Source organism: Crinia signifera, chromosome 4 (assembly GCF_055691185.1).
Source record: "Crinia signifera chromosome 4, ASM5569118v1, whole genome shotgun sequence".
Lineage (NCBI taxonomy): Eukaryota > Metazoa > Chordata > Amphibia > Anura > Myobatrachidae > Crinia > Crinia signifera.
In genome coordinates, this window is record NC_139220.1 from 171,996,070 (window position 1) to 172,016,122 (window position 20,053).

The 20,053-nt window shown below is 43.6% G+C and overlaps 1 protein-coding gene across 1 annotated transcript; it reads left to right on the forward strand.

The window, feature by feature from the left end:
* The first annotated feature begins 5,841 nt into the window (after nucleotides 1-5,841).
* On the forward strand, nucleotides 5,842-8,400 carry CCDC71L (coiled-coil domain containing 71 like). The gene has a single exon (XM_083182984.1). The coding sequence runs from the start codon at nucleotides 6,041-6,043 to the stop codon at nucleotides 6,662-6,664; it is 624 nt and encodes a 207-aa protein (XP_083039110.1). The 5' UTR covers nucleotides 5,842-6,040; the 3' UTR covers nucleotides 6,665-8,400.
* The last annotated feature ends 11,653 nt before the right edge of the window (nucleotides 8,401-20,053 follow it).

Genomic DNA, 20,053 nt, shown 5'->3' on the forward strand with positions numbered 1-20,053 from the left:
GCACCTCGCACTCGGTCAAAAAGTTCTGTAATAAGAGGAAGGGGGTAACTGTTCTTGACTGTGATACTGTTTAAACCCCGGTAATCGATGCACGGACGGAGGCCTCCATCTTTTTTCTTTACAAAATAGAAACCTGCGCCTGCTGGTGAACTTGAGCGCCGGATGAAGCCTTTCTGAAGATTCTCTTGTATGTATGCCGACATGGCTTGTGTCTCAGGAACGGACAATGGGTAAGTTCGACCTTTAGGGGGGAATTTCTCTGAGAGAAGGTCAATTTTACAGTCCCAATCACGATGAGGAGGAAGAGTATCAGCGGACTGCTCGCAGAACACATCAGCGAATTCACTATAGACTTCAGGGAGGCCAGGAAGAATTTTTACATTGGCTGAACGAGTGGGCACCACTGCTGTTGGCAATGAGAACTCCATTGCTCGATCTGTAGCGTCTTCCAATTGATGTTTGGGTTATGAAGACGAAACCAGGGAAGACCAAGGACGATTTCATAAGAAGATTTGGGAATAACGAGAAATTTGATCTGTTCCTGGTGCAGCATGCCGACTCTGAGGGTGAGGAGACTGGTACAGAAGCGAACCTCACTGCCTGGGATTCTGCTGCCGTCAACTGCTGTCACAGCTAGGTGTGGAACTAATGGTTCCATTGGAATCTTCAGTTTAGTGACCAGGTCTTGAGAAATAAAGTTCCCGGCCGAGCCGGAGTCTGCCAGGGCGGTACTGGAATGGGTACCAGTAGGGGTATCCAAAGATACGGGTAAGACAAAGTCATATTCTGGAGGAGATTTTGCCACTTGACCCAACCTGACTCCTCCCTTGCAGGTTAGGCCCGGTCGTTTCCCGAACGCTCGGGACAATTGTTAATGAAATGGCTAGGAGCAGCACAATATATGCACAGGCGATTGCGCTGCCTACGGATGCGTTCTTCGGGAGTCAGTCGTGATCTACCCACTTGCATTGGTTCTTCACGCGTAGGAGACTCAGAACGAATCTTGGGAGAAACTTTGGGAATTAACTTCTTGTGTTTTTCTAGTCCTCTCTCACGAAGACGTAGATCAATCTTGACACATAGAGATATGAGATCTTCCAAGGGGGTAGGAAGGTCGCGAGATGCCAGCTCATCTTTGATCCGGTCAGAAACTCCTAACCAGAAGGCAGCTGTCAGGGCTTCATTGTTCCACTGTAATTCAGACGCGAGAGTTTAAAAGTGGATTACATACTGCCCCATGGGGCGGGACCCTTGCTTAACCTGGAGGATGTCGGTAGCTGCTGACACGGGTCGACCTGGCAAGTCGAATATGCGGCGGAAGGTCAGGAGGAATTGGTCATAGTCTGTCAGCAGAGGATCTGCTTTTTCCCATAAGGGTGATACCCACTTCAGGGCCGAGCCAGTTAATAATGACACCATGTATGCGATTTTAATTCTGGCCGTAGGAAAGTTATGAGGAACCAATTCGAACTGAATTTGGCACTGGTTGATAAACCCTCTGCAGGTCTTGGGGTCACCATCGTATTTGGTGGGTGCTGGCAGGTGGAGACGGGATGATAAAGCTGGTGTTGCTGATCTTACGGTAGTGGTTGACACAGAAGTCGACAGGGACTGTTGCAGGGTGTCCAACTGACTGGATACATCTTGTAAGAATTTAATCACCTGCTGCTGAGTAGCTTCTTGGGTCTTCATTCTGGCAGCAACATTTTGAAGAACCGCTGGTCCCACACTTGGGTCTTGGGCCGAGTCCATCGGCCTTGAATATACTGTCAGGTTCTGGGTCTGCTGTGTTCCCGGCCCTGACCGTGGTGAACCAGTGGAGGGCGCTGTGTAGCGGAAGGCCGGAGGCCTGATGAATGACATGCACAGAGGCACTGCCTTGCGTACCAGAGTGTTGGCTGAAACCAGAAACAGAGGCGCGGAGTCTAACCTGCCAGCGGTATTCACCAGAGACCCCCGCAAGGGGATATGGACTTCGCTGCGTCTGACAGGCAGGTCGCGGCCCTCTGCCCTGGTCCTCTGGACGTAGGCGGAGAGTGGTAGTGATATTGGAGACACTGGGAATTGGAATAGTCTCTGGAGGGCACAGTGTGAAAGTGTCAACACTGATGTCGACAGCAGGGTCGATGAGATCACTCAACTGCACGATGGTTATTTTGCAGGAGGCTTCTGGAGATGGTATGCCAGGTAAAGATGGTAACAGGAGTAATACTCGACTGCAGAGTGGAATGGCAGGAGTCTTCTGGAGATGACAAACCAGGTAGTATGCAGGAAACTGCGAGAGGTACACGGGGAGACCGGATAACCAGGAGCCTTTGGAAACAGCTGAACACAGGAGGGACTGAGGTCAGATGAACACATATTCAAGGCGATGACTGTGAGTTAGAAGCCGGAATATATCCCCCTTGCTGCGCACTGATTGGTTAGCGTCAGCAGCACCAATCAGTCCAGGGAAAGAGTGAGTACACCTGAGAGGTGTGCAGGTGTGTGGGTCAGAGGTCACCCTGGCTGGACCGCGGGATTGGACCCTCTGGTCAGCTGAGCGCATGTGTCATGGCGGCGCCCATGACGCGCGGGCTCCAGCGTGCCGGCATGTCGATTGCACGGGTCAACACCAGCCAAACATGGGACATCTCGCCAGGCGCTGACAGCTACCAGAGGCCTTACTCTCACCGCTGACCACCGGGAAGGTAATGGACGTGGTCTCAGACGGGGCTGAGACCCACGGTTTGTGACAGTCCCCATGTCAGGGTCGGAAATGCAGCCACCATCTTCCCCAAGAGTTGTACGCAAAGGTGGAGGCTGACTTTCTGAGGAAGTAAGACTTTTTCTGGTTAAAAGTTGAAGTGCCTGGATCTTGTCCTCCGGTAAGAATACTCTCTGAGCATTCGTATCCAGCCATAGGCCTAAGAATAGAATCATTTGAGCCGGGACTAGGGAGGACTTCTTGAAATTCATGATCCATCCCAGACTGGTTAGAGTCTGGGTTGTCAGCCTTGCGTGTGACTCCAGCAACTCTGTCGACGGGCCTTGATGAGGAGATCATCCAGGTATGGTAGTATCGTCACGCCCTGTTTCTGAAGCGAAGCTATGGCAACAGACAAAGTCTTGGTAAACACTCTGGGGGCTGACGATAACCCGAAAGGTAGAGCCCGATGAGGCGTCCAAATGGGGATATGAAGTTAGGCATCTTTTATATTCAACGATACCATGAACTCCCTCAGTTCCAGCGAAGCTATGACGGATTGAATCGATTCCATCTTGAACGTCTGGTAGGATAGCAGAAGGTTGAGGGATTTGAGGTTCAGGATGCGCCGAACAGAGCCATCCGGTTTTGGAACCCCAAATATATTGGAGTAATAACCCGTGTTCCTCTGGAAGGATGGAACCGGAATGACGACATGCGAATCCATCAAGGTTTGAATTGCTTGAGAAGGCCTGTTCTCTTCTCTCCCGATACAGGCAATGCCGTGGTAAAATAACACCTGGGAGGAGGCGCATCGAGATGGATCACTCATCCTCAATCATCATAAGCAAGATGCATTGGTATATCATACTCTAAACCGAGCAGTGATCCTCCTATCACAGTTTCTTTAATGGTACCAGGGTGCTCTGCCAAAACCTTGATCCTCCCAAAACAGGTTTCCATTAAAAAATCAGTATGTAAATATAAAATGACTTTAATATATGCACAATCTCAATCATACATTTTACATAAGATATAATATGCAACATAAAAACAGACTAAAAATTAGTTGTGAGGGTGGGTTAAAATAGGATGCAGGTGGTATGTAAAAAATGGATGTAAACATAAAGGGAATCACAAGTGTTGGTAGAAAAATGCTGTTACCCAGCAAATAACATAGCACTATATCATGCCCATGAGTAAGCCAAACAGGACTGCAAAAATCCATGAATCCACTGTGAGATTGTGCAAGTTCTGATCCCAGCATTTCTTTGCCACTGCAACTTGCCCTCCTCACTCCTAACTGAATTAACATATATTTGTAGTGCTGAATACAACCCTCTACTTCCACCGCTTTATCTAATTTAACTCTTTGAGTGCCAAGTGAATTTATCAATATAGATGTAAAACATTGCCGAGTAAATATTTGTATTCATCATAATGACTTGTAACGTTTACCTTATATGGGAAATATTATCTTTTTTTTTAAAATGTATTTAAATTTATATAACAAATGCGAGTGGCACTGGCATACAGTTGTGCTCATAAGTTTACATACCCTAGCAGAATTTGTGATTTTCTGCCCATTTGTCCGAGAATATGAATGATAACTCATAAACTTTTCTTTCACTCATGGTTAGTGGTTGGGTGAAGCCATTTATTGTCTAACAACTGTGTTGACTCACAAATTCTTCTAGGGAATGTAAACTTATGAGCACAACTGTATTTAGCAGATATTTAAAACATCTCTAACAGGGATGTTAGCACTTAAAGGGTCAAAAAATCTTAACCTGAAAAACAAAGGTAGCAAGTCGGGCTTGAAATTAAAAATCTACTAGCCAATGCGTACAACTCCCTGTATTTTACCCAAAAATGGCCAGTTTTATGAACTGAAAGACCTGGGAAAAACAGACGTCCATTTAAACAAAGACACTAAAGGATTACACAAGTTCTGTGGTTGGCTTATTTAAAGCCTTTATTTCACCTGATTTTAATAATTAACAGAAACTGTGTAATTCATGTATATCCCCCCCGTTTAACCCTTTGAGTGACAACATTTCTCTGAGAGATGCGCAAAATATCTGCTAAAAATGCCAATACTTCTATAAGAGATGTGCAAAATATTGGCTAAAAATGCCAGTGTCGCTCACATTTGTTATATAAATCAAATAAAGAATGTTGTGCAAAAAAAAGATTATATTTCCTATATAAGGAAAACATTACAGGTCATTATGATGAATTAATTGTTTAATGGACAATTTTCACATCAATTTTGACAAATTCGCTCAAAGGGTTAAAGGGGATAGTATACTAAGCCTACATTTTGTAGTCCTTTGATCAAACTTTTATGCAATGACAGCAGAGATCCCTGGCTGTTACCTCATGTTTGGATTTGGCTTTATATTCACATTTTTACACATTCAGTATTGGGAATACTAGTGCTTTGGTCAATACAGCATGGAACCCTCCTCTGTTCTACCACCATGTTTAGTTTTCTATATAAACTTAAAGATATCCTTCACAATCTATGTATACTCCTCAAATATACCATATTTTCCACGATCAATTGGTTTCTATAACATATATAGTTCAACAGTTTTTCCAACACAAGAACACCAGATAACACCATTAAGTCCACAGCCATGATGTTATTGGCAGGGTTTGGTTCCCAGTGATGGCTACATGCATAAGCCACATAGTCCCCATGTACATACCTCCCAACATGACCCTCTCCAGCATGGACACAATGCTCTGTTTCTGTACTTGTTGGGAGGTATATATATAGATGTATGTCATTTGGTACTAAGAAGTTATGTGCTGTGTATGTGGATATCTGGTGGAAAATGCTTATCTCTGTAAAAAACAACAACCTAGAAACAAAAGTATTTAGTAAAACAATATCAAACAAAGTGAGCCCTCCCCAAGCGTCTAGTCTAGTCTAGTGCTAGGCAACATGGCCGACATCAGCCAGGCAGGTTGGGTTCGTCATGTATTGCTCCACCGAGCACCCCCTCCACGCCCGCAAAAGCCCATCCCATTGTCTCGCGGCCGTCCAATCCCGAGACGACTGTGCGCGATGTAACCAATGAAAGCACCGGATCCCAGTAATGGGCGGAGTTGGGGTATGTCGTATTTCAAAGAAGCAGCTATATAGCCAACGGTAGGGGCCGTTGGAAGAAGCCATCTTTGTCTCCGCCATCGTATTGGAGCTCGCTGCTGCTGCTGTGAGCCGGCGGCCAGGAGGGGGGCGCCGCACGTCGCTTTGGCAGCGGATAACTTTTCTCTTCTCCCCTCTCTGTAATTGATTTAACTCTTTGCCCGCTCAGGCCGTGGACAGACAAAGGCGCCGGGAAGATGGAAGACGACAAAGTTGTGTACTCCCGCTCGCAGCTGCTGTTCGCCGGCACCAAGCCGCTGGAAGACGCGCTGGAGATCTTCGTCCCCGGTTCCAAGCAGTTCATGAGCTCGGACACAGAGCTGTGGAACTTCCTGTGCAGCCTGAAGCGGGACTTCTCCCCGGTTATCCTGCGGAGCAAGGACGTCTACGGCTACTCGTCCTGCCGCTCAGTGGTGCCGGACCCCAGCCAGCTTACTCGCAAGAGATCCACCGAGCCGGCGCCCGCCCCGGCCAAGAAGCCGCCGGTGAAGAGGAAACGGAGAGGCGCCCGGCTGACCAGCAGCAAGCGGCGCCGGCGGGGCAGCAGGAGCGCGGCCAGCGAGGAGTCCGGCGCCAGCGGCACCAGCAGCGGCTGCAGCAGTCCGACCCCTTCCGAGGTCCCGGGGATCCTGTGCAGATCGCTGGAGGACATCTGGAGAGCGGCATCCCCAAAACTCACCATCTTCCCCACCATACGTGTCCGGGACGTGTCCTGCGATGCCACCGTGGCCGCGGCGCGTAGAAGGGCTCAGGAGATCCTGCGGGTGAATCTGCAGCCCGTGGTGGTGATCCGCCGCTACCCACTGCTGTCTTCGTCCTGAGATCCCCCGAGATCCGCCTTGGCCCCTGTGCACTTTCCATGCTGGACTACTCGCTCCGGAGGTGGCCGCTCCGGAGATCAGTCACCCTGTTTACATGTCCCCCGGATTCCTTGTCTCTCACTGCACTTTACTGTAACGGCTTCCTACTAGGGGTAAAGGGATCTGGTGCGCGGGGGGATCCCGGGGATCTCGCCACGTTTTTCGCTAGCCTGCGGAGTGGCTGCGATAAAGGGGCAGCGGGGCCGCTTTCCCCGGGAACACCGGGTGCTGCGGGGACCTCATACCCGGGCTGAGTGGCGGGTCCCCTCCATAGCCGCGACACCGGGGACCCGGTGTAACGGTGACACTGGCAGAGAGAACTGCTGGCTGAAAAGAGACTATTGCATAATGCATGTTTCGCAATGACCTAAGTTACCAACAGGTTGTCTTGTATGCAAAGATCTCTCCAGAGATGTCAGACATTGTGGCCGGTAACTACCTCAAGAAAATCCGGAGCTCAACGCTAACCCCTATCCAAAGACTTGTTTTGTACTGTATATCGTTTCACCTCGCTTTTTATACTTACGATTTGTGTTTCTTTCGCACCATTTGCCAAGTATTTTTGAAAGTGTCTTGATGATTACGAACTGTAATGGGCTGGATGGTCCTATATGCAATTTTTTTTTTTGTAAAATATATATATATTTGTGTCAAATAATTGCAAGTATGTTTAAAACTATTAGACTGGTGTTGAGATCAGTTTTGTTATAAAATACATGTACAGTATGCCAAGCCTAATGAACAAATTAGAATTAGCTGTTTGGTATATTCCCCTTTTTTTTTTTTTTTTTTCATTTTTAGGTGTGTAATAAAGATTGAATTTCAGAAGAAATGCAAGTCCTGTTTTCAGTGACATAGGGCAAGGGGTAGTTTATGTATATAGTGGCATTGGTGCAAGATATTGTTACATTTTTCTACAAAAGTTCCTCAGAAGGATATTGTTTTCATCTTCTGGTGCTGGCCTGACAAAAGGATACTGTATAGTTTAATTTTAGGCCGTGAGAGCTCATTGTTGATGGCATACAAGGTGATCATTAATAGATACTGGTGCTATGTTGCTTATTTGGTGCCTCCTAGCTTAGTTGCTAAATCCAAGTGGGCTACAGGACCTTTCATGCCCAGGGGGAGGAGTAAGGTTGGAGGCCTTGCGATGCCACCACTGGTTGACTTTAGTAACCTGGTGGGAGCCTCTGTTTGGATTTCTTCTGCCTAGCTCCTCCCCTGTCACTTGACAGGTCCTTTAGTTCACTTGGGTTTATACCTAACCACCTCCTAGGTTCACAAACTTGTTCTAAGGATATCTGCCTTTTTTTTATTGGTACAGCAATGTATTAAACCCTACCAATCTATACTACTCTTGTTAATTAAGAACTCCTTTTGGTTTACATATCTTGTTCCTGTGGAAATGGCCTTTTTTATTTATTGTGTTTTTTTTTTTTTTTTGTCCTTCGGCTTAACATAACTTGACATTCATGCTTTCTCAGTCCATAAATACATCATCTAAAATTTTGTATCTTCTCTTTACAGCAAAAATGTGGTAATTCTACCCCCCCCTTTTTTTTTATATATAATTGCTGGTGGCATTCAAATAGCTTTTTTTATTTTACAATCCCACTCCAGGTTGTTGCATCATATACTAAGTGGTGTTTGTTCATTCCTTAGTAAATTATTTGAATAAATAAACTTCCTTCCAGAAATCCTATGGTCTAATTATTTGTGGAAAATTGCATATACCGTATTTGCCGGCGTAGAAGACGACTAATATATAGAGTTTGTTATATAAGTGCCCCCGGTGTATAAGATGACTCTCCCACTTGGAGGCATGTTTTTCAGGGGGAAAAAAGTAGTCTTATACGCCAGCAAATACAATAATTGCTCCTTGATAAAAGCTTGTAACTACTTTCCATTCTTAATTTGTATTGTCTCTAAAATACAGCTTTTCATTCATCTTAATGAAAAACACAACTTAAATGTAGCTTTTTCCTTTACCATAAGAGCTGTTTAATATCTAACCTGAATCTTATTTGTGTTTGGTTTTACTGTAAAGGTGTGTACACACGGTGCAATTCTTGACTCAATAGTCAAAATTGATAGAACGTTCGTTCAAATCGCACCATGTTTAACTGCATCTGGAGTTGCAGTCGAAAGTAGAATTAGACTGCGCCATCCCTTCCACCCTGCCAGATGATGCTGGTACTGCACCAGTTCTCGACGGCCGTCATTGTGTACAAACCATTTACTGTGCTAAGTTTGATGTGTTGCACAGCAAACCTAGGGTTTGCCACTTGTAAATGCAGAAGCATGCCATCACCATACACACTGAGTGATGTAAGAAATTGCTGTTATAATATGGAAAATTGGCCCAACGTGGTTCGAGTGTGTGCACAACTTTTGTGTAATACTAAAACATGGATGATTTGTAACCACGCCTAATTAACTGAAATGGCAAGTTTTACCAATTGTAAATAAGCTAATTGTATGTTCTGCCATAACTCACATTTTGTTAATATTTTAGGTTTATTAACTTGGCATAAAAGATACAGTATAACTAACAATATTTACATGGTTCTTAAACTGTGGCTCCTGACCCCAAATTGTGTTGTGACTATCTCAGCATGGGGTCTGACTCAGGCTGATTCCTTCTCTGATCTCTAATTCAATGACCCAAGGCATCTGAAAAATCAGTGACTTCAGATGTGGATCATATACTGCCATCCTGTGCCTGCTCCCATCAGCCACTGCCTCGCTACCATCCCCAAAGCCTTCACAGCAGATTATGTTTTTTTTTTTTTTTTTGGTATTTGCATGTATATGTTAAAAAAAACAAAACAGAAAAAAAACATGTAGGATAAGTACTCCAAAAGGAGCTCATCTCTGCAATTGTGTAAGAAATTAAGTGATTGTAGTAGTGGTCACACTATTTTTGTTTTGTGCATCGGCAATGCTGCCATACATGTGCGGTCTGCTGACCACATTTATACGGTGGCATTTTGTGATAACTTTCCGGCATCCTGTAAAATGTATTGGCTAGTGGGGTCCCTGAGCAAAATGAGCATATACTACTGTATATGTGTAATAAATTACTGATCTGATTTTGGACAACCACATAAGAGCCAAAAATGCCAATAATTCATCTTCATCTCAGAGCCTCTGTTGAAGATAACTTGTGTGTGTGTTTGAGACCGGTGTTCTGTATGTACTATAATTTGTAAGGGTCATTACCCTCCACAAAATATGCCATGGTAAGTTTGTTACGTAAGGTATAGTGTTGCCATTGACTGAAGTTAGAAATAGACTACCCTGGCCCAAACAGATCTATGTTATCAAGGTTCTAAGCTAACCATGTACCTTAAGCTACTCTGTCCAGTTATCTGGCAAATTGGCTGAAAAGGAAAGGTAATGACAACTGACCATTTGCAACCATACAGTACCAGATTTTCCTTACAACTTACCAACTGGTTGATCTGAATATTTTAAGGCAGTGGTGGTCAAACCACTCCCTTCATGTTTTCCAAACCAGCTAGCTGGTGCAAGTGTGTAGTCATTACTAACTCCCATTTTCAAACTTGGGGCCAAATGTAATAGGGTGAGAGTTTCAGAAAGTGAGAGATTTTGGGAGAGTTTTCCCCCCCTTTTTTTTTTAAGCAGCAATCAATTACACTGCAAAACCAGGTTGATTTTTGCCGTGTAATAGATTGCTGCTTTAAAAAACATGGGAAAACTCCCAAAATCTCTCACTTTCTGAAACTCTCACCCTATTAGATTTGGCCCTTGATGTATTCATTCCTAATCAACACATTCTGCAGATCCACAGGAGGTATGTAAATATTAAACTTTTGGTAGATCTCACGGACCGGTTTGGCCACCCCTATTTTGAGGTGTATGGTTAGCTGTAGGTGCTTTTTGCAGGATTGAATTAGTGTGCTGTTCCAAATGTAGCTCTAGGATGCCAAGAAATATATCACACATGCACAGCAAACATCAAATAATATAGGGGCAGATTTATCAAATCTTGAAGAGGGATAAATTATTCTAATGTTGGGTACACACTGGCTGATCTATCAGATGTTCAATTGAAAGACAAATATTTTGCTGGTCAGTGTGTACTGTTTACACAGCCAACACAATAGGTCTGTGAACAGATATATTGGTGCATTCCGTTGTGTGTGTGTGTGTGTGTACAGATGATCTGCTTACCAGCCCTAATCTCACCTTCTGCACAAGCCGGCGGTAATAGCGCAATAGGGGCAGCGCATGTAAATGCCGGTCCAGTTGAGACATCAGGAATTATTGGGCAGCATGTATGTAAATCTAGCTGCAGATATATGTTTAGGTGTGTGTGTTTAGCCAGTGGTATTTTAAAGGCCGTGTTTGAAAAATCATTGTAGTTGATTGTATCTCTTTCCAATCTCTAGAAAATCAACTCCATAGTACCATTACTCACTATTTCTACCTCTGAGATGTTTCAGTAGGCTGCAAATGATTGCTACATTGTATCCACCTCTTGTCTGCACCATTGTTTTGGGCAATTGATGTTAAGTTCCAAGCACCACTGTAATAACATTACACTGGTATTGTGTTTTGGCTTGATGGCAGAGGAAAGGAAGTGGCAAACAATGATCTAATCCTGCTTACTCGTGAGCAGGCTCCCATTTGTGGGTGCTTCATCCACGCACATAATCCAGGTATCAGAGGAGGGACACAACAGCTTAGGTAAGGGAAATGTTGAGGATTATGGTTCAAAGCTTCTATCACAAGAGTGGAATTATACTTTAATAGTTTATTGCAACATAACTAAAAATATCATTTCTGTCTAGGTAAAATGGATAGCAGCGCTTAATTCAAATTATCCTATAAAATCAATTGGACTGATTTTACAATAGTAAATACATTTAATAAAAATACAATTGATAACACAATGGTGACCAATCAATAATACATATAATAAAACACAGATTTGTAGCATAAATGAAATGTCCCACTCAGTTTTTTCTGAGTTCTTGGGATACACTATCCCAGTGGTTCCCAAACTGTGTGTCGCGGCTCCCTGGGGTGCCTCGGGACACATGCAGGGGTGCCGCGGCTTGGTGGTCTAGGACCAACTCAAATTATTAATGGTTAATTATTTATGAGCAAAACCAGTGCTGGTAGCTGGCAATCATAGAATGTGTACCAACAGAAGCAAATCCTGCCCTTTACCACATAACTGCCACTAAGAATCGCAACTAAAACCCAATCTAAATTAAAAAAAAATTGACCATGGGGTGCTGTGAAAAAAAGTCTGATTCTCTAGGGTGCCGTGAATCAAAAAAGATTGGGAACCCCTGGACTATCCCATTTCTAGCAGCTCCTGTCACACACCACTACCAACCTCTAGGGGGCCCCAGATAATTTCTGGCTAACCTCACAAATGTTTCTCAATACAGTTTATAAACTAAACTTTAAACTAGTGTTTTAGTTTATTACTTGTGAAATTCAGTCTGGAGGTTGGGAGGGGGGAAATACAGCCTGGGTAGCAGCAGAGCAGTGCATCTCCTAGGTGGTTCCAACAGCACTGCCAGGGCAGACTGAGGCCGATGGCATCCCAGCAGCTTTGTCGAATGCAGGGCTTGCCTCCAGCATGACATAGGCACCGCAGGGGGTCCTAACTGGTGGATTTCCCAGTATGTTGAGATTAAATCATCTCTAAGCACCATCCATTAAGATGCTGCACCTCTGTGCAGTGTGAACAGGGCTGACCCAGGGTCGGAACTATAATGTAAATGCAGTAAATCCTGTATCTGACCTGAATTGGAACAGTGAACTGGGATTTTGGTGTAAAAGCAGTACTAGTGTGCTTCCCTGGCTTACCACTCATTGTGTAATCATATGACCATTTTGAAGTTATCACAGACATTCGCATCAGTCATGCATGCAATAAAGTATCAAAAATATGTATAGAGCAGTGGTCAGGGAACTCGGTCCTCATTACCCCATGCAATGCATGTTTTGCAGGTCTCACAGAATCACAAGTGAAATAATTAACTCCACCTGTGGACCTTATAAAATGTGTCTGTGACAGGTGGCCTCACATGTGCTTTGGCCTACTGGGAATCTTCCCATTAAGGTCTATGGACAATATCCCCCAGTGTGTGAATCAGGGTTAGTCAGTGGAACTAGATATTTGGGTTACCTGTGAGCCATAATATAGATAGGTGCTGATTGATTATACTGATTTAGACTGGTCTAAATAATCATTCATTTACTGAATAAATGAATGTTTTCACCTTTCTTCACAAATAAAAGTCAGTGGAGACTGACTTATTTGTGGCTGCCGGGATGAAGATAGGGCAGGTGACTGATCCGCTTGTGCCCGGCACACTTTTTTCCCTCCCCTTTTTATTCAGACACCCATGAAATGCTGGGCGTTCCCATGGGCGACACCCGACCCTGCCGCCGTCTGCCCACAGACCACCTCACTCCCTGAGAATGGTCCGGTGACTATGCAAGTCGTTGAATCCATTCACAAAGGGGACCTGCACATGCACAGTCCCCCAACCATCGGAACAGGGGCCAGAGTCGCCCCGTTCTGAGGGAATTAGAATCACCCCCTTAATTACAGTAGATTTTAGTAGCCTGGAAAAAGTCACTCAAAGTTGGACATTAGACTTTTCTCTAGAACTCGGCCAGTGTAATAGTGTGCATCTTTTACGCTCCGAATGTAAATCAGATCCGACTTCTGATGGTATTTTTAAAGCAGAAATCGTTCAATTTTTTCAACCGCAATGCAACATAGGGTATAACAGTTGCAGGCTAGGATGTAATGGCATCAGAGTTAGAAAGTCTCACAAAATCGGCTGTATGAAGTTGCACATAAATAGAGCCTTTTTTTTAAATAGGTTGTATTCAGCATTATTCAAAATCAAATGTAAAACATTGTTGATAACCTTGAAAATGCCAAATATACTTATCTGTAAAAATAGCTCATGTACTGCACATGTAATTTATTCCCCGTTAATGCATCTTATGCATATTGCTATGCTAAGCAGACACACAAGCAGCGTCTGCTGATTAAAACTATATACACCATGCCTATTCTGTAAGGAATTGTGACTGTATGTGTATAACAAATGTTCTGCTACAGTGTATCCCAGCCAAACAGTGTAACAAAATTTGGTGTGCAGATACAGTCGCATACAATGATATGCGGCATGCCTACATTTTGTGTGCAATACAAGAAAATAATGACTTAATGTACAAGTACATGTTGCATTAGTGTTCAGAACACTCAAATGAGCAGCACTGCATTAGAAACCAATGGTTTGTTGACATTTATCGGGAGTATGATAATATAGGTAAGAGAAGGAAAGTCACATAAGGGGAGAGGGTTTTGCTTGTGAGAAGACAAGGGTGACACATATGGGGTAGACATTGAGCATGGAACTCTAGGTTAGGATGACATATGGCTGGGTTTGATAGAAATATAGAATTTGACGGCAGATAAGAACCAATTGGCCCATGTAGTGTGTCCCTTTTTTAAACATATTACCTCAGTGCTTGGAAAACATAGGAAGATGAGTCTCTCAATTATTTTTAATTGTGGGAGTTCACACTTTGGCATGGTATTATGTGTATCAATACCAGTTTCAGTAATTACCAGTTTCAATGCTAAACACTCTTTGCCAGTAGATCTAGAGAACAAACTCATGGCCAACGATTGGAAAAGGTCAGTCTTTTTCCCACTTGCAAAGAAGGGCAATGCACAAGATTGCAGCAATTTCTGGACCATTGCACTAATATCACATGCAAGAAAAATCCTGTAGAAGATTGCATGGGCTGCTTTGTGAAAAAGGAGCTCCCAGGCATGCAAGTAGGTTTCAGCAAGGGCCAAGGCACAAGAGATCAAATTGCAAACTTGAGATGGATCAAGGAAAAGACACGCGAGTACCAAAAGGATGTGTACCTCTGTTTCATCGACTACAGCAAAGCATTCGATTGTGTGGATCATGACAATTTATGGAATTGTTTACAGAAAATGGGCATTTTTAGAACTGCTGGTGTCGCTGATTCGTTCCCTCTAGATGCATCAAGAAGCCACTGTTAGGACAGCATATGGAAATACAGATTGGTTTGAGATGGGTAAAGGCATTTGGCAGGTATGCATCCTGTCACCGGCCCTGTTCAATCTCTACACCAAAATGATCATGAGATAATGCATCTTGGATGAGTCTACAATTGGAGTGAAAATCGGAGGCAGGAACATCAATAACCTGTGATATGCTGACGACATAACCCTGCTTGCCAAGAGTGAAAAAAGATCTGGATTATCTGGTCAGAAGAGTCAAAGAGGAAAACGCATGAATGGGACTGCACATCAACATCAAGAAGTCAAAAGTAACGACCACTGCAGACAATGGTGCAAGCATAACAGTCGATAATGAAGAAATCAAATTGGTGCAAGATTTTATCTTCCTTGGTTCCAAGATCGACCATACGGGTGAATCGGGTTCTTAAATCAAGCGCTGAATTGCACTTGGCCGCGCTGCTATGCGCAGAATGATAAAGATATGGAAGAGCAATGACATCAGCATTGCAACAAAAACATGACTGGACAATGCAATCATTTTTCTTATTCCCACCTATGCATGTGAACATATCACAGGAAAATAGATGCCTTTGAATTATGGTGTTGGAGGAGGATGTTACACGTACCATGGACAGCAAGGACCATGAACAAGAACATCCTGGAGCAAATTAAACCAAACTCATCACTGGAAGGGGAGACCACCAAGCAATGTATCATACTACAGCCATATCATGTGAGCCAACTCCATAAAAACAACAATAAGGGGGTAAAAAAAGGGGACGTCAACGTACACGATGGTTGGACATTGTCAAAGTGGACACTAACATGCAAATGAAGAACTTGAAAGAAACAACAAGAAATAGAATGACATGGCGAACAGATAATCATCATCATAATCATCATGTATCTTTACAGAGCTACATCAGCTCCTTTCTCAAGAACTTCTGGTCACTTCAAAGACCCTGTGGATTCTATAGATACATGTCGGCCAGACATCCTTGAGAAAGGACTGATGGATCTCTGTAACATTGCATTTCTTGGGAGACGGACCGCAGTTGTAACAGGAGTCTTGTAATGTATTCAAAGTACAAACATAGAAAACCCTTTAAAAAAAAACTGTAGTGTCATGTATCCTATGTTTTCATAGACTTGCATGTATTCAAATTCAACAAGTGCATACAAGTACAATATATATATATATATATATATATATATATATATATATATATATGGTACTCTTTACCTAGCACGGTGCTCATCGCGGGCATCGCGGCCATCAAATGCACTAAAAAACGGGTGCGACGCGATGCCCGCGATTTCCCATAGGGAACAATGTTAAAAGTGTGATTGGACGCGATTTTACTGTTCAATGCCTCAATGGCCGCGATTTTTCCATAGGAAACAATGTTAAATGGGCCACAGAGCCCAAATAGTCCCCCTGAAGTCTGAAATGGCCCCCACAATTGTTAATGCCACCCCACGATCAACGTGAACCCGAAGCGTGGCGAGCGCAACAAGCCCGCGAGGGGCGGCGGTACGCGTCCTCCGACCTTTTCATACCCCCACTATCCACGTCGGCGTGGAGTTGAGAATAGAATAGTGTGGCGAGCGCAGCGAGCCACCGAGCCCGAAGCGTGGCGAGGGGACGCGGATACCTTCACAGGTATCCGCGTCCCCTCGCCACGCTTCGGGCTCGCTGCGCTCGCCACACTATTCTATTCTCAACTCCACGCCGACGTGGATAGTGGGGGTATGAAAAGGTCGGAGGACGCGTACCGCCGCCCCTCGCGGGCTCGCTGCGCTCGCCACGCTTCGGGTTCACGTTGATCGTGGGGTGGCGTTAACAATTGTGGGGGGCATTTAAGACTTCAGGGGGACTATTAGGGCTCTGTGGCCCATTTAACATTGTTTCCTATGGAAAAATCGTGGGCATTGAGGCATTGAACACTAAAATCGCGTCCAATCACACTTTTAACATTGATCCCTATGGGAAATCGCGGGCATCGCGTCGCACCCGTTTTTTTAGTGCATGCGATGGCCGCGATTTTTTACCCCCGATGACCGCGATGGACATCGTGGGCGCCGTGCTAGGTAAAGAGTACCATATATATATATATATATATATATATATATATATATATATATATATACAAAACAGGAACAGAGTGCGCTAGAAGGTGAAAGTACACAACTTTTTTTACACAATCAAAAATTTAATAAAAGCCAACAACACGGCTCATAAAAAATACAGTGATAATATAATCATATAAATGAATCAATTTGACAACATCTGTGATAATTCAGTATAACGACAGGCCTGTCGTTATACTGAATTATCACAGATGTTGTCAAATTGATTCATTTATATGATTATATTATCACTGTATTTTTTATGAGCCGTGTTGTTGGCTTTTATTAAATTTTTGATTGTGTAAAAAAAGTTGTGTACTTTCACCTTCTAGCGCACTCTGTTCCTGTTTTGTATTTCTATCTGTTCTGGGTCTCAGCTAACAGGGGACTCTCAGAGTTGCTGCTATTCTTAGAATTGGGCGCGGACTTTTGGGTATCTTTTGTCTTCTTTATATATATATATATATATATATATATATATATATATATATATATATATATATATATACAAATGTAGGGTCCGGCACTCCAAACAATAAAGACAGTCAGCGGTCGGTGCCTCCACAGCTCAGCAAGAGCAAATATAGAAGGTGGTGGTGCGGCCCTCGTGACACTTTCTCAGCAACAGGAAAGTAACGCCAGTCAGGATTGCATCAACGTTTCAAATTTAATTTGTCATCAGGATAAAATAACATACAGACAATGGACAATATATAGACTTACACCAAGTGCAGGTAGACACCGACTGGGCGGGAGAGGGAGAATCCGCCCCTTCGGAACAGGGAGATGACGTCATAGCACAGGGGCGCGTCAATCGTGACAAAACCATCACCATAGTAACAATAAACATATAGTACAATACAGCAGGAACGGTAGCAAGGTAATAAGTACATGATCAATTCAAACAGCAAAATAATAATGCGTATAGCGTGCATACATTGCTTAACGATGTAGCAGGATACAATGAGTGGGAATTAACGTCTGAAGATACCCAGAGAAAAGTGCTCGTTTAAACCCCGGGGAGCCAGACAGTCGAGCTGATGGATCCACCGGGTTTCTTTCTGTAGTAGGAGTCTACCCCTATCCCCACCAATTTTGGATATAGGGACACAGTCTATCATACGATATCTGAGACTAGACAGGGGGTGCTTTAGTTGTGCGAAATGACGGTCGCACGTCATGGCGCCGTGAAACTACACAAGTACCATTTCTTTTGAGTTTTAGCATCAATCTGTCCCGACATGGTTGCCCGAGTGAGGATCTCCTGTAATGTATTTTTATCATAAAATTATATCCTTTGGTCCAACACAATAATCTTTCTAATAATATTTTTGTTAATGAATACCTATGGGGAAATACCATAAGAGATCGTTAAAACACAGATACCGACATGGTTGAAAGTTAAGCATACGATATATTTAAAAAAAATTGTTTCCACAAGAGCCGGTTTATATGCGGCCCAGTTGATGCCACATATGACAGGTCCACCCGGTCCTTTGTTGGACATGACGTGACCCTGTTTAAGTGGTTTATCTCATGGATACCCCCACTGATCTATATATATGAATTAACAAAGAAAGATACTGACAAACCCCTTGGCGCAGATAACAATAGTTCCCTTTGGTACTCTCGTCGGTGTTACCCAAAACAAAGAGAGAGAGAACAAAAATAGTGTAATACAGTCAAAACCAATATTGTAAATATAGAATAAGATCCATAGGTTGTGACTCGTACCGTGCCAGAAAGTCTACTTTTTAGGGTAGACTGGTATTCGCATATTGGGGAGCGGTCACGTCACCACCAATCGTTATTTCTCCAATGAATCCAATGATCACATAAAAATAAGAAAAGCTAGTATAGTGAAAGTACCGCTATTATTCCAATAAAATAACACAATAAAAACAAAGTGCATGTGCTGACTCTCACCGAGTGGTGTGGTCAACCCAATGTGCAGTAGACAAACAAGCAGATGTTGTCAACCAACAGGCGTCCCTGGCAGCTGGTCACTCGGGTCAGTACAGCATAACTGTATAACAATGTATAACTGTGTCGGGAGGACTGCACCAGTGACAGCCAGCAATGCTGTGCACCTCTAAAGTGTCTCCCCAGACTGTCACTGTGCTCCTAGTCTGGCTATCCTCAGTGCTGTTTGTGTGCAGATCGCAGATTCCCCACAGTCTCTCCAGTGATCACCTGATGCTGCAGCTGTGCAGTTATCCTGCAGTCTCTCCAGTCTACTATCTTATGTTCTGTTTCTACAGTATGAGTATATATATATATATGGGAAAAAGAATTTCAAGAACCCGGCGACTGAGCGGACAAGAATATGTAAGATAGTAAGGGTATGAAAAATTTATTTTCACAGACAGGACAAGTACAATATATATAAGAAAAAATGGGGGGGGGGGGGGGGGGGATGTACCACTATAGAATAGGAGGGGAGCAATATGTATAATAAAACAATAAAATAAGATGACCAAGTAAAAATGAGTATTTTTGACTATGTAGGTAAAAAACAATATTGTGTTAAAAAACCTAAAAAGTCATAAAAAACACAGATAAAGATGCAGCAAGGAATCATAAAACGAGTATCATAAAAGATTGTGATAAAAAGGAGGCTTAACTTAATGCAGTGAGGTAGGATTTCAGAAGCTGCCCAACATGTTTCGTCGCATAGGGACTTCCTCAGGGGGTGGAGACAAACTGGTATGGAGCTAGTATTTATGCTAGAGCAGGCTGACATCACTTCCTGTTTACTAATAATGCAGGTATGCCTCTAAACACAGTATAGGTGCTGATCATTTATTATAGGTACACAGCAGGTAATAGGTGATCTAAAGTGTATCAAGTCCGTGAGTGGGTTTGCACCTTCTGATCAAAAAACCGCTAGGTTTAAGGGCTAATTGTCCTCAGTATTGCGGAGGTATGGGGCGCGACGTCACTTCCGCCCCACTTCCGCCTCACATCCGCCGTCTAGGTAGTCTTGCTGCGCATGTGTCCATGTCAGCACAGCGTGCTATGGGTTTCCCTGGTTACAAGTGCGTGCACGTCACGGCGTCCTCTCTCTTCTCGATGGGACGTAGTTGTATGCCTTGTACATAGGCAACAGCGGCATCTTGTGGATGAAAGGTATATTGTTTCATCCATGCATTTTC

Bases quoted from the DNA above. Each gene is read 5' to 3' on its own strand.
- CCDC71L (XM_083182984.1), top strand. From the start codon at position 6,041: ATGGAAGACGACAAAGTTGTGTACTCCCGCTCGCAGCTGCTGTTCGCC.